This window comes from Astatotilapia calliptera, chromosome 23, assembly GCF_900246225.1.
Source record: "Astatotilapia calliptera chromosome 23, fAstCal1.2, whole genome shotgun sequence".
NCBI classification, from domain to species: domain Eukaryota; kingdom Metazoa; phylum Chordata; class Actinopteri; order Cichliformes; family Cichlidae; genus Astatotilapia; species Astatotilapia calliptera.
Window position 1 is genome coordinate 13,270,363 of NC_039323.1, and position 26,027 is coordinate 13,296,389.

Consider the following 26,027-nt stretch of genomic DNA (forward strand, 5'->3'; position numbering starts at 1 on the left):
ACACAGGGAACGTAAAATCAACTGGAGGCTGGCTTGACTGCAAGTCTCGAATTGGAGGCTGGCTTGACACAAGTAACAGTTCGGTGGAGTTCGTCCAAGTTTTAAAGCTAAATTTACAGATGTGAGGGGCACACAAACACATGAAGTGGACAGACAAGTGGACAGATTGCAAAGTTTGAACACAGCTGGATTACTATGCAGGCCTCCTTACCCAGGAGCTTCTTCACCTCCTCCACACTCATGTAGATGTTGACTCCGGGGTTGTTGTTGTTGTTGTTGACGCCTACGGGGCTGCCCGGGCTGCCCGGGCTGGCCAGGCAGCCGGCCCCTTCCAGCAGCAGCAGGAAGAAGAAGCCCCCCAGCCTCCAGAGCACCGAGTGCGGCCACACTCGGGACTCGGACGGGCTGCCGGAGCCGCGGATCAACCCCAGCATAACGACGGTGGTTGTCTGGCTCGCTGTTGTTCTCGCTGTTCCCAGAGAATTTCTTTCTCATCCGTATCTGAAATTAATCCCGGGAGGCAACATTACGAGTTACTTCAAGCCCCGACACTCTTACTCACTATCGTGTTTTTAGGGGGTTTTTTGTCCTTTCGTGGTAGCTGGAGCGGGCTAAGTTAGCCGGAGCGGGCTAACTTTCAGTCAGGCTGTGCTAACCGTCCGCGGTCCGACTCGCAGTTGATTGTTTGACTGTTCAGGAGATTTACGAGCAACGTAAAATACACACCGGATATCTCCACATTGAGACGCTTTGATTTCTGTGGGTAGAAGCGAAAGAAGAGTAAAAAGTGCCCTAAGCAGCAAACTAGCTAATACATCCAGCTTTCCCCCTCCATGGTCTCTGCTCCCGACGCTTTTTCCTCTCAGTTTTCACTCCGGGCAGGAAGGGGGGGCAACGGGGGCGCGCAGCGCTCTGGCTTCTGCTGCCTTCACGTGCCGTCGGAAATATTACAGCCAGCGGACAATAAGGAAACAACAAGTTAATGTCATTTATTTATTTATATTATTATAATTTCTACATTAAAAGATACGCATGCCTCAAATAAAGATATAAAGAATGCATAAAGTGGAAAAAAGACCGACTTTATCTAGATGGCATGTTAGACTTTAAAAAAAGGATATTTTTTGTTGGGTTGGTGATTTAGGTTGGAAATTTACAAAAAAAAACCCCAGTTAAATTTAAAAGAAAAGGATTGCAAATTACAAAAAACGCATAAGAAAAAGCTATAATGACAAAAGCTAAAAAAAAAAAAAGTATGGCAAAAGGTTCCAGATTGATATAAATTATTTAAATTTATAAGAAAAATGGAAATTTTATGAGACAAAATGTAATATTTATGAAAAGTCAAACTGAAAAGGAAAAAGTTCAAATCGTGTGATTAAAAAAACCCCCAGACATATTTATTTTTTTAAAATTAAATAAATTGTGAGGGAAATATTTACAAGACAAATTTTAAATTCTTTTATTAAAAAATGGCAGTTTAAAAATAAATCTACTAGGAAATAAAAGGGAAATAAAAGAAAAAAGGAACAAAAATATTAAAAACGGATATATTTAGGAGAAAAACTGAAAAAAATAATTGTTTAATAAAGGAATGACATTATCTTTTAGGTTTAAGTTCACAAAGAAATTCACATATTTGATCTCATGAGATCAATGATTATGATTAAACATTATCAGAGCACCAACAACACCTCTTTCCAGTCATATAACCCAACACAAGATAGCTCATTTTCACTGAAACAAGGTTTCCTAGATTAGCAACACTGGTCTCTGAGTCCAGCAGATGTGAAAGGGAGAAACAACTTTGTTGTTTACATGTTCTGTATAACAGTTCATAGATATACTGATGAAACAACTTAAGGTCGTCAAGAAGTTTTTCAAAATCCTTAAAGGATCTGGATGGCACAGCTTCTCCGTTTTAAGTGGAAGCTTTCTTTGAAATTTCTTGCTTCACTGTCTGTTCAGCTTTGGACTTTTGGCATGGAGGGCATGTCCTTTACTTGAGAACATCCAGTTGTTGTGACACTCACTGCAGTGTCCTTATCAGCTGTTCCACTGTAATATAAACAATACCCCAGTGGCTCTGGTGTGAGGCTTTTCTTTAAGGCAGTAAACAAGTGGGTCTAATATGGCAAATTAATATTTCATCTGCCTCCAGCTGGTTTGAATTCTGGTAAATATGATTCATATTATTTTCTCATCGATCAGTGGCCCTTCGTCATCTTTTTTTTCTTCTTTATTTAGTTTACATTTGCCTTTAATTTGACCCCTGTCTGTATATAGCCTGAGGCTTAGAAGAGTCACTTTGGCAGAGCTAGAGACTCATGACTACAGGGCGTTAGGCAGACAAATTACAGCAGCGAGGAAGCTTTTGTTATGTGGTGATGTTCTGATAGAGCAGTCTCCTTTCTGACTGGGGTGATTGATTAACAAAACCCAAGGCATGCCCATGCTCTGTTTTCTTTCATGAAGTATGTCCCAAATTGGCCTAATTTAATGATTAAAGCTAAAGTTTGGATTTGGAGTCTTTAATTTTGCATCTCCGCCCACTTTTGCATGCTTCAGTAACTCAATAAACCAGACACACACAGGAACAAAGAGAAGAGCAGTGACGTTCAGTAGTAAACTTAAAAAAAAAAAAGTCTCCATTAACAGAGTAAACAAAGTTGTGGGTGTTTTCTCTTCTTAAAATGAGCCTATTCTGCTTTTCCTTATTTTCTGTCAAACTTATACTGTAACACAGGTGGATGCTCATATTAAAAGTAGCCAGGGAGTGAGGTTGGGAGCCCAAAACTCAAGCTTCAGATTGCAGAGTTAGTGAACCAAAAACTGCAGTTGCTCAGATTCTTAAAGGCTGGCTCCAAAAGTGAGTCAGTTTCCGCAGATTCTCATGTTAAAATAGCCAATTTCAGCTATATAAACAATACTTTTACAGCCTGGTAAAGATTTTGAGCTCTGTAGTTAATTTCCTCCTTTATAACAAGCGGATAATTACTGGTCGGTCTCTTAGGCTTCACCTTTACCAAGCAGTGTCATTAAACTGTAGCACTTAACCATGTTTGAGCTGTTGGTGTATTTTGTAGCAGTTTTAATGCATTCATCTGGCTTGCTGTAAAGTGCACACCATCCAAGCGGTCTGTGTTTAAAGAGTGAAATTCCACGATATTTATTTGGATGTTGGTTTGGCATTAATCAGAAAATATCTCCATTTCTGTGAGCCGCTATACAATTTATAAATGCCACTTTATTAGCACCACACAAAAGTACTAATAAACTAAGTTGTCAGTGTTAGCTGATAGCTTAGCAATCTCTAAATATGGTAATTTATAGCTCTAAAAAAGCACAAAACAAACAGACGAACACAAATATAGTCATGCCTACAAATCTGAGTCTTCAAAATATAGATGCCAAGGTGGTCACATCTATCTTTTGCACATAGCCTATGGACATTTTTTCCTACTCTGGCTTTGCATGATGCCTATCAGTGAAACAGGATATCCCTAATATGGTCATCTGTGGCACACAACTCCACTTACTTGCTATTCAAACCATTTATGAGGGGCAACACATTAAAAGACATGAGCCAAACCAGCTTGTTTCAGACAGAGGGCGAACTGAGGCACTGCACCAAGACCCAGTTTAAGATAAGGATTATTGTGAGCCATGAACTAATGCTAAATTGTGCTAAGCTACTGTAATAGATTCCAAAAACAGTATAATGGCGCTAAAAATGAGTACAACCGCTCTCCTTTAATCTGTTAATAAAATACTTTTAGTATAGTTTTTGATGCTGTCAAAACACGATAGATTCAACACAGTGTGACAAATGATGGCAAGAACTGCAACACACACACAACAGGAATCATTTTAACATTTTTATTATTAAAATATTCACCTACAAAATGGCCTATAAACACTATTTACAGATTAGTGAGCAGCGACGCCTGCTGAGACACAGAGGAACATATTCTACACAGAAAACGCTGTGCATCATTGTCAGAGGACGAGATCAGTTTAAGGGTGAAAGTACACATTTCCTGCTGTCTTCGTAAGGAGATGATGGGACTGATGTAAGGAAAAGACTCTGCCTTTACTTCCCTGAGGGACAAACCTGCAGCTGAATCACAAACGTAAACCTCTCCGAATGTGTCAGCATTGGACGTTGAAATGAGGTATATAAGGTCTCTGATGCAGTGCAGTTGACTGCCTAGGATTCATATTTGCATACCATATGTGGTTGTATGAAACTCAGTCAGCAAACACTGCAAATGATGCGTGATGCGGGACGTTTTTCATCTGACTGATCGTGCTACCGCGAGCTACAAAGGCAACTCTCGGGATGCAGCCTCATATTCAGATGGTTGATGGTTTGTTTGTGAAATGTTACAGTGGGCTCTGACAGGGTTTTTCAGCACAAAAAATGACCATAATCAGTTACTTCAAGTAGATTATAAACACCAAAATTGAAGTAAGGAGGTTTTTCACATGACAGTGATGACAGTCCTTTCATCAGGCTCCAAGTGCTCTAGAGAGAGAGAGAGAAAAGAAAAGTCTCATTTTGAGGGTAAGTGCTGAAAATCTTGTGATCCTCTACAATAGCAGTTCATAAAAAGGGCTGAAAAAAAAATCACAAACCTTTATTGTTGTGTGTTTGTTCTTCTGGCTGTTAAGACAGTTAAAGTTAGTCTGTGAACAGCATTGCATTTGTTTATCGTCTTACAAATATTGCGCAGACAGATTGTTTAACTCACTCTGACTCTTCTTGGAAGGCGTCGGTTCACAAATCTCTCGATAACACACATCCTGCTGCACTTTATATGTCCTTTTATACCTACGAAAGAGAATGCAGGCACTTTTATTGGATCCATTAGGTCACACTTAAACATTTAATTCAAGCCCAGATTGGCAGACGTATGTTTGACGTGACTTACAGGTAATGGCACACACCACCCTCCCAGACGGGCACGCTCTTGGTTTCAGAGTACAGGCGGGTACACGGGTGTGGCACTCGCTGGCACGCTGCAAAAACAGAGGTTAAAGTTAAACAACATGAGGTCTGAGTGCTTTATCAGCAAAGGAAAAGTCTGCGGGATGGTTTAGGAGCAGAGCTTCTCTGCGGCTGATGGATGGCTTTAGGAAAGGAATGTTTAAACAATCTGACGCTGGATGTTTGGGTGCAGAGTCAGCGGGGAGGTGGGGTATGTGGACTGTGTCCTCACACACACATTCATCAGCATGTACATATAAGTGAAATAAAATATTCTTCTACTCTGTCTTTGGAGGAGGAGGTGCATGACTTGATTGTAATAAGGTTTATTCCCTTTTTGAGACATACTGTTCAGTCAGCGTTAGTCATTTCCAAATGCTTCGAATAAAGGCATGTGCATATTCTACTACAAACAGTTATACTGTGAAATAACCACAACAGTCATACCTTTTACAACCAACAATCATTAATATATAATAATAAATAATATTATTACAGTTGATTTGTATAGCACATTTTTAAAACCAGTGCTAAAAAAGAAACACAGAACTGAAGAACAAAGTAGGAGGAAATTATAATTAAAAAATTACAAATAATTTAAAATAAGTCATTCAAGTTTCAAGTGGACTGTCAAAATTAGAATAAGATACGACGTGATTCCAAATTGTAATGAATAACCTTGAATTAAGATAGAATCTAATTAAGCTACTTGTTTAAACCAAGAATCAATGTGGAAAAAAATGATGGGCTAGTCCATTTTTGCTGAAATTTCATTGCAGCACAGTATCAGACCACCTAAAGAGCAGCATCTGAGACCTTACACACTATGCTGAGATGCATAGTGTGCAAAAGTCACCAACTCTCTGCTAACTCAAAAACTACTGGGCTACAACCTTTGGCATGAACATCAGCACAAAAACTGTATGCTGGGAGCTTCATGGTATGGGGTTTTTACGGCTCCTGTAGCTTTAACGTGCTGGTGACTCAGTATTTTTGTTCATATAGGGTAGTTTTAAAGCATGCCTTCAGTTGAAAACTGCAAAACAAATGACAATGTGTTCAAAATATTCTGCGTTGGGTTCACTGATTCATTTCTACAACGTCTCTCCTGATTATCTCCAGCTTTGCCTCTGCAATCTAATTTCTACACTTCTCTAAACGTGGCTACATTTCTCTGTGAGCATATCATCCATGCATGATTCATGATGCGATTTAAAGTAGCTTAGTTATCCTTAAATTTATTGTGTAGCCTGTAAAAGTGGCCCAGCAAATAGGTTCATCAATCACATAATACTGACTCTTGAAGTGACTTGAGCCAAATGCTGTAAAAGTTGGTTGCCTGTCCAGTTCATATGCTCTGACACTGTCTATCTATCTCTGTGTTGGCCCTGTGATGAACTGCGAACCAGGTCAGCATGCATGGATATCCCCTCCTTATGTGTCTCCACAAATCTAACAGCAACAATCAGGTTAAGGGTGAGTGAGGGTGGTTATCAACTCAATAAATTAATCAAGACTTTCCCAATCTACCAGTGAATGCATACAAAAGGAAAGAGGCAGGGTTGACAGCATCAAATCACTCACAAACATGGACAGGTTGACTGATGGCAGAGTAACTCGTTTTATCCTGACTGTTAGGGTAAGTGAATCCAGACAGAAGGATATTGAACCTCCTTCATGAAGCTGGTTGCACTCAGTAGCCTGAGTTTTGCTGGTACTAAAACACTTAAAGTTGCCTTGTCCTTTAATTTGTCAGCCATCGTGTATTAAATCCATTAAAACTAATTTCTGACTCTTGTGAACTACTTACAATTTGCAAAGTAGTTTCTAAGTGTAAACATTTTAAATGAAACTCTAAACGAGTACGATTTTTCTGTCACAGGAAAGATTCGAACTTAAACCAAGATGCCTACAGTGTGTAGAAGTGCAGATCTCTCCTGAACATCCATAAGAAACACTGAGTTATAAATTTGACAGTAGCTCCCAAAAGAATGTGAGGAAGGTGGCTCAGTGCACACAGGCCAGTGCTGTGCGAATCGAGTGATGGTGTATTTGTGTTGTTTATCGTGCCTCTGACCTGTAAGAGCCATTCATAAATGTCAGAGGGGTCAATTCGCAGTGGATTGTGGCTCCTGCTTTTAAGATAATGAAGGTCTATACATAGCTCACTGCTCTCACGTTGACATTTCATGACAGCATGCAAATCTAACATAAATGAGTCGATGTTCACAACCTGAGAGGCTGCACTGATAGAGTGGCATTATTTAAACTGTGACGTAGAGGAGGGTTTGTATCGATCCAAGCATGCGTTGCTGAAAGACACGGTGGGATGTGAGCATTCGCACATGCTCATGGTCCCCAGAGGATGAACCTAACAACCCTTCACTGAACTGTCACCTACCTCTCCATCAAAGATATTCATGATTGCCCGAGCATGTATTCCACTGATCCCTAAACATCGTCTCTAGCACCACAAATAGACTGTATTGAAAAGATGGATGCTGCCACTGTGACATCACCTGGTTTCTGCACCCTGCATTGTGAAACTTTATTGTTAGCTATTCGACTACTACCGTGTTGTTTTTTAGAAGACTGAAGTCACGTTATTATTTGGCGGAGAGGGTGGACTACTAACTATAAGTTGTTTTTTTACTTAATTATTAATTATTGTCAATTATTCTCAGAGTGGGCGGCGCTACTGGGTGTATATTGTACGTCAGGTCTCTACTGAAATGGGGTATAGTCCAGTGCAGATTTGACTCTTTGGTTGTTAAGATTTCATTTTTGCATCATCATCTTTCTACAGTTGGGTTTATAGTTTAATGGTATAATCTGAGAAAATATAAGTCTGTGTCACAGCTAGTGTAGTCTCATGCTTGCTGAGTGAAATTCTAGGAATTTGTTAGTAGTAGTTGGTGTGATCCACCTCCACTTATGAATGTAGCTTCATACATTCATTGAAGATAACTTTGCACCCTCTCATTCAAATATGGCCACTTCTGACTCCAAAAAACGAACATGGCAGCAGTAACTATTAACACTGAGGCTTTCAAAACCAGCTGTGATGTCAGGGTGGCTACATCCATCTTTTATATACAGGCTTTAGTTCTTTTACAGGATTTGCCAAAAAGCAGCTGACTCATCCCACCCTGAACGTGTAGAGAAGTTGAACATAAACTTACACAGTTCACACTGCCTGCCCTTGAACCCGTCTGCGCAGTCGCAGATGAAGGTGTCGCCTCCGTTCACACACGTACCTCCGTTCTGGCAGGGCAGACTGCGGCAGTCCTGGGGCGACTCTATGAGACAACAGCTGCCATTAACATCCTCAGCTCAGGTTTCAGGCTCACTCTTCCACATTATCCACAGCTGATAGCATGTGTTGATAGCCTCCAGCTCTACCCCCACACAACACAACATGAGTGTCATGTGTAGAAGAGGCTCATCGCTGGGATCAGCTTACATGAGAGGATGTGTAAAAAACACCTACCAAGCTTTGTTCTTAAAGCTTCTTCTCGGATCTCCAGCGCAAGGCTGATTTTGTTTGTTGTTTCTTCCATCTTCTCTAACCTAACTGGTGGCTCAGGTTCTGTAAGGTAAAGCATTTCCTGTTAGAATCATCACGAAAAAAACAAATTAAAAGTCGGAAAGGTGAAATTTAAGTGTTAACTGAGATTTTGAGGAGGTTTCTACGTACCAGTCCCTTAGCTTGAAACAACCACTGATTTAACAGAATGGTTAAAACATATTACAGCATCATGGGTGCATGTGCAGAGGATTAAAACTGCTAAACTTGTAAATAAAAAAGACTGAAATAATAATATTAATAATAATTGCTGCCATTTATCCCATTCATTGTTATTCATTATTTTATTATTCTTTTATTATATATATTTTTAATTATATTATAATTTGGAGTTTGTTTGTTTTTTACCAGTTTTTATCAGTTTTTCGAGTTGATTGTCTATTGCTAAAAAAATATTTCCACTCTTTTCTTAGGGTTTATGGCATCTCCTTGTTGTTGTTTTTTAAGTTATATGTATTTATTCCATTTTTTAAATTAATTTGACTCGTGTCAAATTAATAAATAAATAATACATTAATTAATAAATTAATTAATAAATCGCTTTCGCAATCCTATTGTTTTTCTCTTTTTTTAAAAAAAAAAATCTGTTATTACTGTGTCTTAATTATCATAATAATTCATTTGCTGACATCTGTCTATTGATATAGGTACTGATTTTCAAATTTAATTTTGGTTGGGGTTTTTTTCAACAACTAAAATGCCCATAAAACTAAAAAATTGACAGAAAGAACTGCGTTCTTACTAATGTAGAATGAATCCATTAAAATACACAGCAGCACTTACTGAGAAAAAATCTGAATAGCCTGGACAACTCCCCTAGCAACGGGGGGAGTTTTTCAGGTGACTCAGGAGTAAAAATTTAAAATACTCCAAAATATTTCATTGATTTTTGTTCCTGGTTTATGGCTAAGTGTTCATATTATCCAAATATTTTAAAATATAGGGTGACACTCACATAGTTGCTTATACTTACTAGTTCGATGCCGGATGGGTTTTCGAGGCAGGTGAGTGAACTTTGCTGTTATCTTTCCCCTCCTGTCAATGAGTTCTGTGTATCTGCAGCACAGATTAACAAAATGCTATCTGGTTAGCATTAACTGTTGATCTACTGTTATATATTTAAAGCAGTTATAATAGTAACTGACATGCTACATGTACCTGGGTAGTTCCTCTGAGTTTTCTTCTTCTGCTGTGCCTGCCACGTCCTGAGGCTGAGATGGGGTATCTTGTCTTGTCCCTGCTGGTCTTTCTCTCCTTCCCGGTCTGACCGGCATTGGCACTACATGGAAAGAAAAAAAAAAACATTTCAGGATTCGGGAAATTCAGATTTCAAATTTGAAAGGAAAAAAACAAATCCAGGTGATTGCACACAGCTCACAGGTAGTGAAGGCAAGGTGCTGAGGCACGCTGTGGATCTGCTCCGGCCCCGTGTTTCTGACCGACGTGAGGGCAACGTAGTAGTGCTGCCCTGGGGTCAGCTCACGGAGGGTGTACGATTGCACTCTCCCGTTGGGCAAGAAGCGACTCCTGGTATTCAACCCTCGGGTCACGTTGACCACAAAGCCGTCTGAGACGTGTCTCGGGTGGCGGCTCCAGGTGATCAAGGCTGAGTTTGGGGTCACGTGTGAGAGGGAGAGGTTCTGTGGGGGAAGAGGCCCTGAGGGTAACACATCCAGAGGGTCAAATGATTGTATTAAATGGATTAAAATAATCTCTTTCCTTGGCTGAGTTTCCTCAAATGATTAGGTAGCTTTTTTGCTCTGGCCTGTACAAGGCCTTGTCTGGAGAAAGTTTTGGAGACTATAGAAATGTCTCAAATATCATAAAATGTATATAAAATATGATCAATGACATTATACTTGTGGTTAGGCTTCAAACCTTTTTGATAAAACTTAGAGCTAGAGCGGGATCAGTTATTCTACTATAGACTTCTCGTGATGCACTGGGCACTTATCCACTCTCCTTTTTTCAATTTCCATTTTATTATGCATTTCCTTAATTTTTTCCTTTTTCTTCCTGTTTTTTTTACCTTTTTCGCTGCACGCACCTGCTTTTTTCTCTTTTCCCTCATCCCAATAGTAGTTGTCTATTCCTCCTGCAGCCAGTGTGTTTTTGAAGGTCTCTTCCTTTTACAGGGCAGCTCTTCCTTCCTTTCTAAATATGGCTCACAGGGGACCATCAGATAATGTAGCGTCATCTTCAGTACTTCCAGGCTTTTCCTGGCTCAAAATAGTAATTTGAGGGGGGGGGGGGGGGGACACGGACTGTTGATGATTGGTCTGCCCATCAGTGAGTCTATGTTACCTGAGGGACCTACTTTAGTGTCCACCAGGTGGGGTGACAACAGCAACCCATTAGCCTTTTACAGCTGAGGCGTAAGAATGGTGAAAGATCGTTTTGGGTTTCTTTTTATGTTTTCTCATAATTGCGGAAATAAATACAAATAACAACATAAAGTTGTTGTATAAGCTCTTGTATTCGCTGCTGAGTGATGTAACCTACTTGTCCAGAATGACAGAGGTCCTGGTGAGTGGCTCATGGAGGGAAACTCATCTGGTCTGATTCCACTCTGAGTCAACACATCCACAGTGTACATCTGACCCGGCTGTAATGAGCTGTGAAAGGTTCACAAAGAGTCCGCATCAGTCATACCTCAACTTATCTGTTTCATGGTACCCTGTTAAAAGCTTAGTAAATTTGATGAAATGGCTCCCACTAGTGGCTGAAAGGGATATTACACCAAAACATTTAAAGCGGACCTCGGCAGCAACATTTGGTAGACACAAATGACCCGGCAGCATGTAAAAATAAAAGCTTGGTTTAAAGTGCTGCACCTGACCTGAAGGTGTACTCAGTAGTGCTCGTGTTGAGAACAGCAGTGCGACCCTCCCTCCCATCTGAAGGCAACAAGGACACGTGCACCCTGCTGACGGCTGCATGGCGGGCAGCCTGAACCAGCCACTGCAGCCACACCTGAGAGGAGGACACGTTGACCACCTGCAACTGCTCCGCCGGCTGGGGCCCTGCAGGGAAACATTCAAAGACAAAGAAATGCTTTCCGGTTCCAGGTGAACTACTTTTACTACTTTATTACCCACAAAAAAGTCATAAACATTGCTGGGCTCAACATTTCATAATGATTAACAGCTCCTTATTCAATGGTTTTCTTCACCTGCTTTTGAACTCACTGCGTTCCCACCTCTTTTAAAGAAAGCTCACCTTCATCGACATTCTGAACATTTCTATGACCAATTCGGATTTTTATAAAAAGGTTTAAAAACGGTTCAATCCATTTTTTTAATGTGTCAAAATGACATCTTTGACCATCTAACACATGCTCATGGTACAGTATTATTCTGGTCTGTGATTATTTTCCCCCTGTAGGTGGTTGCTAGGCAACATTATAATGTCATCATATCTGATGTAGATGAGAGACATCATATTTTATTATTTAAATATTTTAGTCAGTTACTGTTACTGTCTTGGAGCAACTGTAACATACATCATTTCCTAAGGGATTAATAAAGTATTCTGATTCATCAAAGGTCTATAATCTATCTGTGTGCCTTAGTTGGTTGCTCAGCTTCTGAGATTATACTAAGACTACAGAGCATTAAAGAGCATGCTCACTGGTGCGTATTAGTGCTGTGGCAGGTTGGCTTGTGTCACTGCTGTTGGTTTTCAGCTTGATGGAGAAGGTGGAGATGTTGTACAGCAGGCCGGGCATCAGGCCTCGCATCACGTGGGTGGACTTCTGCCTGTCTAGGTAGTCTGTTTTGGAGTTGCTCTGACCCAGGGGAGCATAGGTGACGGCAAACATGCTGATCAGGTTGTTTGAGGGCTCCGGCTCATCCCAGCGCAGCTCCACCTCGCTTTCCTCCACACGCAGCACGTGAAGGCCGGGCGGGGGCAGCAGGTCTGGGGACAGTGGCAACTTTACATATCTAATCCGAATGTTAAGTGTGCTCTGAGTGTTGAGCGTGCTGAGTGGTGAGGCTGTCGACTGACCTTTCTCGCAGTCTTTGCCCGTGAGTCCCACTTTACACATGCAGTTGTAGTTTCCTCTCCTGTCGCTCCAGCAGCGGCCACGGTTCCCACAAGGTTTTAACACACACGGGTCCTCCACTGGTGGGCGACAAAGACAAACTAATGCAGCAACAGGATTCACCCGGGAACAGTGAGCAACCTTTGAAGTGTGCAAGCCCCTCTCAGTCTTGTTTATCAATAACCATCAATCAACCAAGCTATTTAGCAACTACAATAACTGAGTGCAGTTATCCATTTATCTATTATATCTTATTCATAAATATTTTTCTAATGGCTCTACTTGTTTTTAGCATATTTACACTGTTTTGGTTATCTATGACAGATTTTTATGTGCTCCAGTTCGCATATAATAGATCCCAAAAAATGCATGACAGTGTGTGTGAGGCAAAAGAAGCATTATAAGTATGCAGGAGTAAATCAAAGATGGATGTAGTGTCCGGATCTGCAAAGCGAAGCCAAAAGAGGGGCCTTAAACCTGCTTTCTTTTCCAAGTCCAGCAGAGGGCAGCAAAAAGACTTCTAGTTGTATAGAAGTCAATGGGAATTTATCTGTGACTTCAGAAAACACTCTACCGAACACCTTAAAGGCTTAGATAATAGTTTCAAGGCATGTTGAATAAGGTGCGAGGAAGCAACCTCACACCCTTTTTATATGTACAATAAACTTCTTCTGTACTTAACTTTAGCTAAACTCAGTAAACTCAGGGTTATTAAAAACTGGATATCATACATAACATCACATAACATCAGCACAACATACTTACACATCTGGCACTGATCCCCAAAGAAGCCGTCTTTACACATGCAAAGATAGTTTCTTCTGTAACCCCGACACACGCCTCCATTCAGACAGGGGTTGGACTCGCACATGTCCTGCTCTGCACACAGACATTTTACAGTGTGGCAGAATTTATTAACAATGCATTCAGCTATCTTCACAACAATTTACCATTGGAGAGAGAAAGCCTTTTACAGGGTAAAGAGGCTTTTTGGATGATGTTATAATCAGCTGGTTTCAACAACATCGACCAGAAGTCACTTATGAAAATAAAAATGTATTAGTAGGTAGGAGCCCGGCCGATCCTCACACGTTCCTCTGTTAATGCACGGCTCCGACAGGCACTCGTTTATGTCTTAAGGCGATAAAGATGCACACATAAGTAAACACGTGCCTGTGTACAGGTGGTCCAAGTGAACGTATTTGTAAGTGTAAGCTTTCGATTGATCCTTACCTATCTGGCAGCGGTTTCCGCTGAAGCCACTGGCGCACACACACTGGTAGGATCCGATCTTATTTCGACACGTGCCTCCGTTAAGACAAGGCTGGGATAAGCACTCGTTGATCTCTGTGACAATGCAGAAATTAACAAATTAGTATGAATAAAGATAACAAGGTCATTCAATCTCAATTCGGCTGATCTTTAGAACATTTTCTGCTCAATCATCTCCAATTTCCAGGAAATTTTTATGTTTCGCACATGAAGTTCACACATATATGATGACTGAGTGAAATTTTAGCCTCAGATTTCAAATACACTTTTTTGAAAAATAGTCCATCGACCCAATTTCGGGCCTTTTTCTCGCAGTACTTTTATATAATCTATATCTAAAAAACCTGAATTAGCTGAATTTCACAATAATGTAAAAAAGAAAAAAGCTACATGAAAAACATGAAATTCTTCATCACAAAATGAAGAAAATACTACTTTAATTCAGCTCTCAGGCTGGATTGAGCAAATATGACAAGTTGCACCACAAAGAGAAAAATATCAGTTGATAGTCTAATCCAAATAGAACAAAATCCTGGAGTTTCCAGATGTTACTCTAGAACTCAGAAAATCACTTTCTTAAATATATGCACATCTTTCATTTCCTAGACCTGTCGTGGTAACTGGGGTTTCCATGAAAAATCAATTAGTACCTCCCACCTGACTCCCTCTGCTCGTTTTTACGTTCAACATAAAAAAATTACATTTTGTGTTTTTTAATTTCCATTATTTTCTGAATAAAAAGGGACATACCATCTTCTGCACAAAGAAAACTGTCACAACCAATGCAATGAAGCAAAAACTGCAAAGACAGCATTCACAGCTCACATGACCCCTTCTGAGACCTTGAAGATCTCACGATTTTTGATCATTGTGATGTCTATCACAAACTATCATAGAGAAGATGTGAACACCATTGTTGTTTCACAGCCGTTAACTACATTCACAGATGTTAAAATATGACAGCAACAGAAAATTAATTTGACACAGAAGCAATCATGGTTAGAACATCAGCCTGGAATCAGATCGTCAGTAAGTCTGAGACATTTCGTATGTTGTAACTTGTTTTGAGCAGCCGCCCATCCCACATGGTGATATGATCCTTGAGAGTTTTACCCAAAAAGCATTTTTGGAGTTTTATCCAGTGAATTATCAGAAAATAGATCAAACATCCAGGGAATAAGTGCATATTTCTGTGGGTCACAGGTAATTAATTTGTTGGAGCGTTAGATCCCCATGACACTGATGTTCGAAGACAAAAAGAACAAAGACAAAACTGCGGCTTTAGACTGAAACACTTGGAGTGATTTAGCAGCATTTTGCAGTCCTGAAAGTTAATAGGGAAAAAGTCAACCCCATCCTCATGCCTGTGCATTTCAAAGGTCTATAACTTGGAAAAAAATTGCATGAAGGTGAAACTTCCTCAAATATAACAAATATAAACAATAAAAATGTCTGATTCTGAGGGAGTTGGATTGAAACATTTTCCAAATTTGATTGATTTCATGTGGAATGACCCTGGGATCTTTTTTGAGGAGCCATCCACGTGTCCAGATGTGTTACAGACCTTAAAAACAGGCAGCTGGATCCAGTCTCCATTAACACAATCTCCCAGTAACTTCGTACTTTTCTTTAATGACCTTTTGTCTTGTTATTTTTTAAACAAAAACAAAACGATAACTAAATAAAAACCAGTGAACGAGGACAAATACAATGATGAAATGTATTGACATTTTTGTAAACTGGAGACATGAGATCCAGTCAGAACTAATTAAGTTTGTAGTTTGGAAGTGATCTAACCAGAAGTAATCTCCTGGTGCGATAAGGTTAGACATGCACATTTGATCTGACCCTGGGAAACAGTACAAGCAGCTCCCATGCTCCTTGTTTTTCATGAAAACGTGGCAAAATGTCAATGTTGGGGAGGAAGAGAAGAGTAGACATGTGAACACATTTTGCATTTGACTTTTTGTAAACCGTGTGAAGCAACTCTCACCAGTAAAAACAACAAACTTTTGAACTTTAGATTATAACTGAATCTACTTTGGATTTTGTCTGCTATAATCTTACGATCAAAATCAAAATTTGCTTCCCAATAATGAACACTGCCTGAATGCCACTGATGCTCTGGGTGGCTCTGGGAACAGACGTAAAGCCCGGGTGGCATATGTACTCTGGCATGGAGCCTGGTGTTGTTGAGGAGAACTGGACCTCAGTGTGCTTGACCTGTGGAGGTGACCCACAGCCCAGCTCTGAAACGGATACAAACATGGCGATAATGTCAGTGTGGCTGCATAGCAACACAAACTGAGGCTTAAACGAGCTCTTCCACGACACACTAACAGCAACAGAGGTGTTTTCCATTCAGGCGCCTAAAATTACCTCCAGCATGCTGCTACAGTGTGTAGACGTGAATCACCGGGTCTAATCAGGTCTCACTTTTTATAGGTTATGCAGCCGTTCTATATCTGTAAATGTGGGGCCTCTAGAGCAGCAACACTGCTAAGATTATCTTCAGACAGAAAGCCAGTATCTGTACACTTGAGCGCTCAGGATATCCCCTGTATGTTCCAATCAGCTAAGGTCAACATTGTATAAACACCAGCATCAGACTGGCATTGCTGTGTGGTGACATACGGTCTCCCTACCTGCAGAGGTATGCACCGCGCTCCTGTTTATTTCACAGTGCCTGCCGCTGTAGGCATCGGTGCATTCACACTTGTACTTTCCTATGTAGTGAAAACACGTCCCACCATTCAGACAGGGGCTGGAGGCACAGGGGTCCGGCTTCCCTGGAACAAAACATCCACATAATAAAACAGAACTTGAAGCTTTTTCATGGTAACATGAATTAATCCCATTTAATCCCTTTGACGTGTAAACTTACACGCTAAGGATGTCGTAGTGAGAGCAGACAGCTTATAAGTCTATAAGCAAGACTGAGAGTCGAAGCAGAGGTTTGGATTTTGAAGAGTTTGTCATCTCGTTCCTCCTGACGTTTACACCAGGGGGAAAATGACGCCAAGGCCACCTGGAAATACCCTCATACCCTCAGTGGACAGTCCACCACTCACTACCATTAAAAAAATGCTATTTTTTTTTAGTTACCTTAACTTTAGCTTATTAAAGATTTGATGGATTTCCGGCTCCTACTCGATGATCTGATATTGGCATGTAGATGTCTCCAGGACTGGACTTCAGTTAAACGTGTGACATTTTGGGCCTTATAACCGAAATTAAATTAAAATGAACTGAACATACTTCAAATATATTTTACTGGTGATACTTCTGCACTTTTCCTTAAGCAGTATTACAATGGTTAGACTTTAAACTGACTTGCTCGGTTTAAAAGACACTTAAACAGATGTATTAGTGACAAGGTTATCTGATGAAAGGACTGCCGTGTATTTCTGTACCTGCTTTCACGTAAATTTGAGAGTTAAAGTTTGTAAATTACAGTGGAAGGTTGGCACCCACCCACTTCGCAGTGTTTTCCTGTGAACCTGTAAGGACACACACATCGGTAACTGTCAGCCTCTTCCTTACAGGAGCCTCCGTTGCGACAGGGCCCAGAAGCACAGGTATTGAGTCTAACTGGAAGGAGACAGGGAAAAGGGAATCCTTGAAGCAGAGACCACTCCAGCTTTTAATCACACAAAATAAACCTGTTCCAGTACATTGCAATTCAAATCATAATTCAGGAAAATAGCTCATAACTCAGCCATAAGTACAAATTATCTTAAGCCTTTCAGCGCTGCAATATTTCAAGCAGCATTACGAGTAATGGCATGTTTCCTGGTGCTTTAAAGCTGCATTTGGGTTTGAGCCCGCAGTAATAATGCACAAACCTAAAGGATGTTTTTGTCACGGTGCTTCATGAATTCACACACAAGCATTCCTTTTTAAAAAAAGAGATGGTACTACCTTTCTCACAGTTCTTCCCCCAGTATCCGTACTTGCACTCGCAGGTGTAGCCTCCGTCAAGCTCATAGCAGTAGCCGCCATTCAGACAGGGAGAGGAATCGCAGACCGATTCGGGCTGTACTGAAAAACACACACCGAGACTTGACTGTGTTCCACTGCGCTGGGAAAACTTTATTCAAGCACATGGGTTCGGTCCAGATTTAAAAGGAAACACAGATTATTTGTCATTTTATGACTGGATCAATTATAAAATCTCATAAGCGCCTCCAATAACAGCATCAATCATCTATAAATTTCTCCCCACGTCGTAAATACAACCGTTTCTTTTAAAGTGAATAAAAAATGTGTTTTGTTGCAATAGCAACCAGCTGCTCGCGCACTAACACTGCTGTTGGGTTGGTGCCTGAGCCTCTTACCATAGGGGTAAAAGTCTTTGTGGTCCAGCTCCACTCTCGTCTGACATGTGCACAGGTACGCTCCTCCGTACTCCAAACACGGATTTCCATCAGGACACGATCTGCCGTTACTGCATGGCATCTGGGTCACTTCTGAGGGAGAGAGGGGTTAAAAAGTGTTTGAAAAATGACTTCTGCTTCATTTCTATGAGACTCAAGAACCAAGAGAACCAAGAACAAGGCAAGGAAATCCCCAGAAAATCAGAACATTTGATCATGCATAAAAGAAACATAAAAACAGCATGTTTGAATAAAAAAGACATACTGATTAGGGTGAAGGGCTGCACATTAAAAAACAGAATTAAAACATGTCACACATGGTGCTGACTTAAAGAACAATAAACTTCATAATTTGAAGGATGTATTAGATTTATAAGAACAGACAATCTGCCAGCTAAATTCCAGTGGACAAAGACATTTTTAAAAACTATTCTCCTAACTAAAATCTCACAGCTAGTGATACTCACTAGCTGTGGGTAAAAACACATAAACATAGCAGAGATTAAATGTGTTTTTCAGCCCATAAAATTTCACGCATATATCTCCCATACAGGTTACGGGTGATAAAAACAACACAACCAAATTTCGATCCAACTGCATGTGCAATATTTTGCATACAAAATGTGCTGTAGAAGAAGAAATCAGAATAAAAAGCTGTACTTGAGTAATCTTTAGAGTTTCCACCACTCACCCTTTACATGCTCTCATCCTTTGCCACTGGGCATTTTACGATTAACTGCACTAGTGTGGGGAAACCACGGGGGGTCCTTTCTGGATATACCCTGCTTCTGTGATCTTTAAGTAATCGAAGGTCTTTTATGACACCTGATAGGGTTAAACATATCATACCCACCGAACTGACAGTAGAGCCCCGTATAGCCTGAAGGGCACTCACAGGTCCCGTTGATGTCCACACAGACGCCACCATTCTGGCAAAGACACTCGTCTGCAAACACACAGAGAGAAGGAGAGGGAGTCAAAGCTGGAAAGTTTGCTCCAGCTGCTTAAAAGCATGCACTTAAAAGAAGTTTTCAGTGTTGGCCCAAGTGTAAACATAGACAGAAGGTATAAATGGTCAACATGTGCACCATATGCTTGCATATGTGCACCAAGTGTCTTTCATCTGCTATACTGTAAACTAAGTATTGATTCGCTGTCATTTCTCTTTCCCTAATCTTTTCCAAAAAAGCTCACAGCAGCAGAAGATTAGCAGTCAGCGCGCTGCACATCCGCTCTGTACAAATTGTAAGAATGTTTGTGTTTTCCTCTCCTTCCTAATTGCAGCAGTGGATCAAAGCACGCGGCCGTATCGCGGCTAAACCGCTCCACTTTGAAGTCCCGGGAGCTCGGTGGAGGGTATTATTTTTCTGATGATATGGAGCATATTTTGTGACCAAAACTTAAGGCCCCGAGGGCAATTAATGGATTGTTAATTTTGCAAGAGCCACTTTCATTGGCCACCTGTGCGGCCCAGGCGCTTTGATCTGGGAGCCTGATTAGGCACTTCTGCGTCCCACTACTTTCTCTTCCTTGGAGGATCGTGCTCCTTTTTCCGCTGTGCCTTCCAAGTGAGCCAGGCAGGAAAGTATTTGGGAGATTTAAGAGAGCCTATATAAGCACTGATAGTTATTTCAGCTCAAGGGTGAGAAGTAGCATGCATTTGCAATGGCTCAAATGCTGTTAAAGAGCCTTTCAGTGGGTGAAATAAAGCCTCGCAACAACTGCTATCAGTCGGTGTCAGCAGCCTCTCCTGGGAGATTGAATTAGCTTTGCTGCTGTTCTTCTTCCCTAAAACAAAATGACTTAATATGCATTTATAAAAGAAGCATTAGGCGGGGTTTTACATATTTTGTGATTAAGCTGGTTATGCAAGCAGCAGCTGTGCCTGAAGCAACAGGAGTGGTGCAACTTGCAGGGAAGCAAGTAGCGGTGCGGAAGGATATTTCAGCAGCTCTGTGTGCAGAAATGGCCTGAATACCATAGAGCAGCTTTGACTCATAAAGAGGCCGTTTTAAGTCTAGACAAAGCACTTCCTCTTGTTGGTAAACTAATAAAATGTGCTATAAAACAATTATTCACAACATCAAGCGACTGGTTCCCGTAATAAACTGGGCGAGGCCGTGTCAGTTTTGATAATTACAATAATCCATCATCACAGCAGCCTCTTCCAGGGCAGGGATCCAAATTCCTGTGGGATAGCACAGCTCCTCTTCAAATACCCCAGTCTGCCTCTCTACCTGCCCAGCTGCCTGCAGTGAGCATCAGCCGGGCCAGCTGCACAATACCTTCACAGTTGTCACCGTAGAAGCCTGGAGCACACGTGCAGTTGTAGATTCCCGAGCTGGTGTATTCACAGATCTGGTTCTTCTTGCAGTCCAGCTCTTCACACGAGGCTGGAGATGAAAAAACGTGAAACGCTGTGATGTGAATAATATGAGAAAACGTTTTGCCAAAGCTTTAACTGGAGCTGCGCTTGCTTTTACCTGTCTGGTTTTCTGCCTCGGTGGGGTTGACCTGAACTGGTAGCAGCTCTGAGAGGGGGAGACAGGAATGCCCTTTAAAAGGTGGTTCATTCAAGCAGATATAATTCCTCACCTACCGCCTACCTCACTCTGAAATGAGCGTATAGGACAACTCCAGTACGTTTGGCATGAATGAAATGTCATAACAGCCAGCATTATAGCTATATTATACATTAGAACTATATCTTTCACCAGATTTTATTTATTTATATTTATTCTTTTTAATTTTCTGGCACTTTTCAGGGTTCTGGATGCAGGGGCAACAGTTTAAGCAGAGATGCCCAGACCTCCCACACCACCTCCTTCAGTTCTTCTGGGGGCTTTGAGGGGACAGTAAGACTACAAGGGTGTTATTTAAAAGTCAGGCCATTTCCATCATCTTGCTAGAGTGTGATGGGTCTTTCCCATAGGAAGCATCCTTGTCAGATGCTGAACTAGTGGTTCCTTTCGATGTGGAGGAGCGACTCTGAGCTACTGCTTAGTGATTGGGCTCTGGACCCTATTTCAATATTTAAGAAATTTTAAAATCTTTATGAAGATTCACACACATGCAGGTACCTGATTTTACTTTAGTGAGTTTTTTAAGCACATAATAATGTCATGTTTAGTTTAACTGTAGCTTAGTCGCCGTTACCCTTTACATCCTTGGATAAAACATAAAAAAATAATGCTGATTTTTCCTGCATTTTAGAATTGTTGTTAAGAAAATTTCATAAAGGGATCACAGATTCAGCACCACCATATTCAAGTGGAAAACATCTTAAAATTTGAGATAAACAGATGCTGATCAGATGTCTGCGCAATGCAGTGTCACGGCAAAACATGAAATGGACACGCCGGTCCACTGTGTCTAATTGCACACTTTGCCTCTCCAAAGTGTGAAAAGGACACACATGCAGAAGTTTCAGAAAGTTGCAGAAAGCTACAGTACCAGCAGAGGGAGATATTTTATTTCAAGCCAACATAAAAATAATCACAGTAAAATATGTCTGTGTAGGCTCTCAGTCATCCAGGTCACAGCAATCCAAGGATCTGGACATTATTACATGACAATCTATGGGGACTGACTCATTTTAGAGCCTCTAGTGGACATTAGTGGAACTGCAAGTTTTTTGGCACTTGATACCGGGTTTACTTTTCAGCTCTCGATGTTGCTGCTGGAGTTTGTGGAAATGAGGAGGATGGACAAATAAATACAGCGGTGACCTCATCACAGGGAAACTAACCTTCATACTCCGATAAATAACTGGCACACTTTTCTCCTTCATGATTAGGGATGTTTTATCATACTTTCACATATCCTTTTTGAACACAGCTGTCAGCAAACACATTGCCTTCTCAGTATTTAGGGTCACAAGTGATATTTCTGGATGTAAAAATCCATGACCAGAATCTCAATTACAAACAAACTGCTGAGCTCTTTAAACAGACCCAAACACTAGAGTTTCTCATAGCTGAGCTTTAAAAAAAAAACCGTAACCCTGTCTGTTATTTAAGGCTATATTTACTCTTGTCAAGATTTATGTCTATTAAGGCACATTTGTTTGACTTCATCAAATAAACTGTGTGATAAAGAACGATGAAAATATTTGCTGTGGCAATAGAATGAAATTCCTAATGTTGGAACACTGGAGAAGCAGCTCAGCTACAAACACTCCAAAAGACCTAAAAATGTTCCCCCTTTGTGCTCGACCCACTTGGATAAATGCCACGTAACGGAAAGCTAAACAGGAAGGTTATGTCAAGAACTTCTTCTCTGAACACGCTCTTCTGCTCACCTGTCTCACAGAGTGTCCCAGTGAAAGCAGCGGGGCACGTGCAGGTGAAGTTGTTCACCCGGTCGATGCACTCCCCTCCATTCAGACAGGGCTGCGACTCACACTCGTCTATGTCTGCAGGATTAACAAAAGCCACTTAATTAGACACGAGAGCTTTATCTGCTGTTGAGTCATTAAGATTTATTAATCGTCAGGGGGAAAAACGAGACATTATTGAGTAAGACGCTCTGCTGGATTAGGAGCACTGAGCTTCCCTCCGGAAAGCGTACAGTTTCACTGACCAGGTGTGTGGGATTAACAATAATCTGGTCTCATGTACAAACAAGAACTCATGAGCTGTGCTGAGCTCGATTATTAAATCCACCATTAGATTCAAGTTTCATTAACAATTAAAGAGAACTAGTAAAAAAAGGTTTTTGGTTTGGAGGCCGACGTGACTTTGGTGAACTTTCTCCCCCCCCACAAAAAAAACCCAGTTGGTTTGCAAATCCATTCAACCGTAACCCATTTGTCTAGGTAGACTGGGAAGCTCTTTGGAAAGAAGCATCTGCCAAAAGACTCAGTTTGATGTAGAAAGCAGCAGAAAATATTTCCTCTGGAGAATGATGCCTACTTTCCCCCCGCTCACCTGTCTCACACAGGACACCAGTGTAACCCGGCTCACACACACAGGTGAAAGCGCCAGCGCCTCGTACACACGTCGCGTTGTTGAAGCACGGCCTGTCTTTGCACTCGTCAATGTCTGCAACACACACACGAGCGTGCGCACATACACACACATGTAGAGAAACAGAGAGACACGCTCATGGAATATTTACTCAGCTGATTAATATATCCGCCACACTGTTCCCCTCACTCTCCAAGTATGTGCTGCTGGCTGCGAAAGGTATTAAAAGAGGTCTGATACATCTCCACAGGCTGGACTGTGGGAAGAAGCACAGAAGCTCCAGAGAGGCTGGACCAAGATATCCTAAAAAAACAAAACCCCTCAACCTTTTCTGTGGTGAAAATGCTAAACTGGAGCAATTACAGTGCGGCACTCCACAGTTCACACACGGTTTGAAATAAGCAGTTTTCAGCTTTTCTGCTTTGTAGCAAATAAACAAACCACAGACATCACACAAAACTTTTTCTGTGATAGCATGACATATGAAATATGTATTACTTAAATTAACTGCATTTCTTCCAGATCAATAGGAGAAATTTTAAATAAAAAATATATTTCCATTTAAGTTAAAAGTACATTTTTAAAGTTGCAAATATGAATGATCAACTGGAAAAGATACCACTTTATGGTAATGTGTCAGTTTTACCTGTTTCACAAAGAATCCCAGTGTAACCAGGTGGACACTGACACATGAAACTATTAATCTGGTCTTTACAGGTCCCTCCGTTCTGGCAAGGCTGTGAGGCACACTCATTGACATCTACAGTGACAGGAACACAAAACACAGAGGAGATAGCATGACATTTTTAATTTGAGAGAATCCTCTTGTCAGGGTCAAGTAATGAGAAGAAACTGATACAGGTATTAAGGAATTATCCAGGTGTCCCTTCGGTGAGGCAGAGAAAATCTGCTGACATTAATTTTCCTCATCTCAGGTAGTCAGGAAGTCATTCACAATGTGCAGAGCGACAGAACAGGAAGCAGTGTGAACCATAACTCACCGATTTGGCATCTTCGACCGGTGAAGCCAGCCAAGCAGGAGCAAGTGAAGGAGGGGTTGCCTTTAATACAGTCATCGATGCACTGGCCTCCGTTCAGGCATGGGCGGAGGTGTGGGCACACTGACGCTGCAGAAGGAGGTCGATGGAACTGTTTAGTTAATCTTTTGTAAGTTTAGTGTTAAAATCTGGCTGTATTAGAAAACGACTTTAACCCAAGAGGAATCACGACGATGAGCCTTGTGTAAAAACTAGTGTAAAACTTTATTAATTATGCTAAACTTACCTTAGATTCAATTTAACAATGACAGGATTTGTTTTAGATCTGTTTTTTAGATCTGGGTAGGTGGCATTATGCTTTTCCTTGTTTTTTTTTAAATCATATATATGTACTGTTCCAGTCTTGTGTCATATTAAACATAAACCAAAGTTTGAAATAAAGAGGTCAGAGTATGTGCAGTAATCCCTGTGAGCACAGAGCTCAGGCTTCAGACTCTGAACACTCAGTTTTAAAACATTTTTTTTAACTCTTGGATCTGTATGATGTCATGTATTGTGAAAGAGTTCAGTTTCTGAGATGTAGCCAAAAAACAAAGAGCTAAAAAGGAAGCCAAACATTATGTAAAAACAGCTTTGTTTTAGGCAGTGGCTTAGCTGGGGGACACGGTAACGATAAAGATAAAGATAAAGAAGGATTATTGTTTTACCTATAAATCATGCAAAGCAACTCTAGTAAGGTTCTTCATAAAAATAAGGAGGTGGAAATGATCACTGTGTCTGTTTATTATACCTAAATCTCTGCTTTACTTGTGAGGTCTACCTGTTTAGATGGTGTCCGGCACCAGTGCTATTACTTATCCAGGCCTTGCTCTAAGTTTATGCTGTGTTAGGGAAAATAATCTAACATCTACATTTACCACATTCTAGTCTCTTTTATTTAAAAAGAAAAGAAGCTAAATGGTTTGTTCCAGACTAGGACACTGAACTAAAGGGCTGCACCAAAGTCCAATATAAGACAAATAAGGATTATTTTGAGCTATGAATCATGCAAATCTGAGTCCAAGAACATTAAAATGAAGCTAAAATGAGCACAGTAGCTTTCCTTAAGACAACAAAGTGGATTTGAAGAACTAATCCCCAAAGACCAGCACTTACCAGAGTTATTGCAGCTTCCCACTTCTACATTTGCGTCATCTATGCGGAAGACCCATCTGCCCGGGAAGCCCACATTGGTGGTTCCCTCAACATTTACGACATCAGCTGTGCGAGAGCCAGGGATGTTGAAATAGCGCTTGCCATCACCAGCGTTAAAACCTGCCTGGGAAGAGGCAGACATAATAAAGAAAAGAAAAAAGAAAAGAAAAGAAAAAAAGCTGAATTACAGTTTAGATTAATGCTGTCGGAGAGCGTATCACACCGGAGGTACAACGTCTGCAGATAAACATGTGACCTTACCTGTGCTGCAATCCCGCCTAGCCCAATGAGGTTTCCTCCGCTGCTGGCATGCATGCCTGTGGTCCAAGTGATGTTATTGTATTGGAATATAGTGAAGGAAAGCTCTCCGTCTGTAATGAGCACCACTTGGAAAGTATTCACCTGCAGAGAAGAGAAACAGGCTCAGATAAATGGCTTCCTGATTTCTAGGAAATTCTGTAAGAATCAGAATCCTCAAGGTGATGATTTACTCAGGCCATTCATATAAAACTACTCTGTAAGACTCAAGAAACCAAACTATATCCCTGGTTAAGAGTCACTTATCTAGACCCTAAAGACACTTTAAAGAGGGCTAGTTC

The 26,027-nt window shown here is 40.9% G+C and overlaps 2 protein-coding genes across 5 annotated transcripts in view; both read right to left on the bottom strand.

Moving 5' to 3' along the window:
• Positions 1-952, bottom strand: part of ryk (receptor like tyrosine kinase) — a 50,924-nt gene extending 49,972 nt beyond the window's left edge. For 2 of the 3 annotated variants that reach the window (XM_026158169.1, XM_026158168.1), the window contains exon 1: positions 212-951. In XM_026158169.1, the coding sequence (XP_026013954.1) occupies positions 212-434 (223 nt within the window). In that variant the 5' untranslated portion in view covers positions 435-951. Of the gene's footprint in view, positions 1-211 lie in introns of all 3 variants that reach the window. The other variant, XM_026158170.1, reaches the window with a different exon arrangement.
• Positions 953-3,865: 2,913 nt separating this feature from the next.
• The window catches only part of sned1 (sushi, nidogen and EGF-like domains 1), a 30,976-nt gene continuing 8,814 nt past the window's right edge, over positions 3,866-26,027 (bottom strand). Inside the window, exons 3-30 of one of the 2 annotated variants that reach the window (XM_026157831.1) lie at positions 25,690-25,830; positions 25,390-25,552; positions 24,238-24,363; positions 23,883-23,996; positions 23,198-23,311; positions 22,570-22,683; positions 20,753-20,800; positions 20,555-20,662; positions 19,123-19,215; positions 18,231-18,362; positions 17,815-17,934; positions 17,368-17,484; positions 16,539-16,682; positions 13,855-13,968; positions 13,387-13,500; positions 12,585-12,701; positions 12,207-12,494; positions 11,416-11,599; positions 11,079-11,191; positions 9,955-10,233; positions 9,735-9,855; positions 9,550-9,632; positions 8,481-8,579; positions 8,173-8,289; positions 4,935-5,022; positions 4,755-4,834; positions 4,639-4,666; positions 3,866-4,528 (exon numbers count right to left, since the gene is read on the bottom strand). In XM_026157831.1, the coding sequence (XP_026013616.1) occupies positions 4,641-4,666; positions 4,755-4,834; positions 4,935-5,022; positions 8,173-8,289; positions 8,481-8,579; positions 9,550-9,632; positions 9,735-9,855; positions 9,955-10,233; positions 11,079-11,191; positions 11,416-11,599; positions 12,207-12,494; positions 12,585-12,701; positions 13,387-13,500; positions 13,855-13,968; positions 16,539-16,682; positions 17,368-17,484; positions 17,815-17,934; positions 18,231-18,362; positions 19,123-19,215; positions 20,555-20,662; positions 20,753-20,800; positions 22,570-22,683; positions 23,198-23,311; positions 23,883-23,996; positions 24,238-24,363; positions 25,390-25,552; positions 25,690-25,830 (3,357 nt within the window). In that variant the 3' untranslated portion in view covers positions 3,866-4,528; positions 4,639-4,640. Of the gene's footprint in view, positions 4,529-4,638; positions 4,667-4,754; positions 4,835-4,934; positions 5,023-8,172; positions 8,290-8,480; positions 8,580-9,549; positions 9,633-9,734; positions 9,856-9,954; positions 10,234-11,078; positions 11,192-11,415; positions 11,600-12,206; positions 12,495-12,584; positions 12,702-13,386; positions 13,501-13,854; positions 13,969-16,538; positions 16,683-17,367; positions 17,485-17,814; positions 17,935-18,230; positions 18,363-19,122; positions 19,216-20,554; positions 20,663-20,752; positions 20,801-22,569; positions 22,684-23,197; positions 23,312-23,882; positions 23,997-24,237; positions 24,364-25,389; positions 25,553-25,689; positions 25,831-26,027 lie in introns of those variants that run through there. The other variant, XM_026157832.1, reaches the window with a different exon arrangement.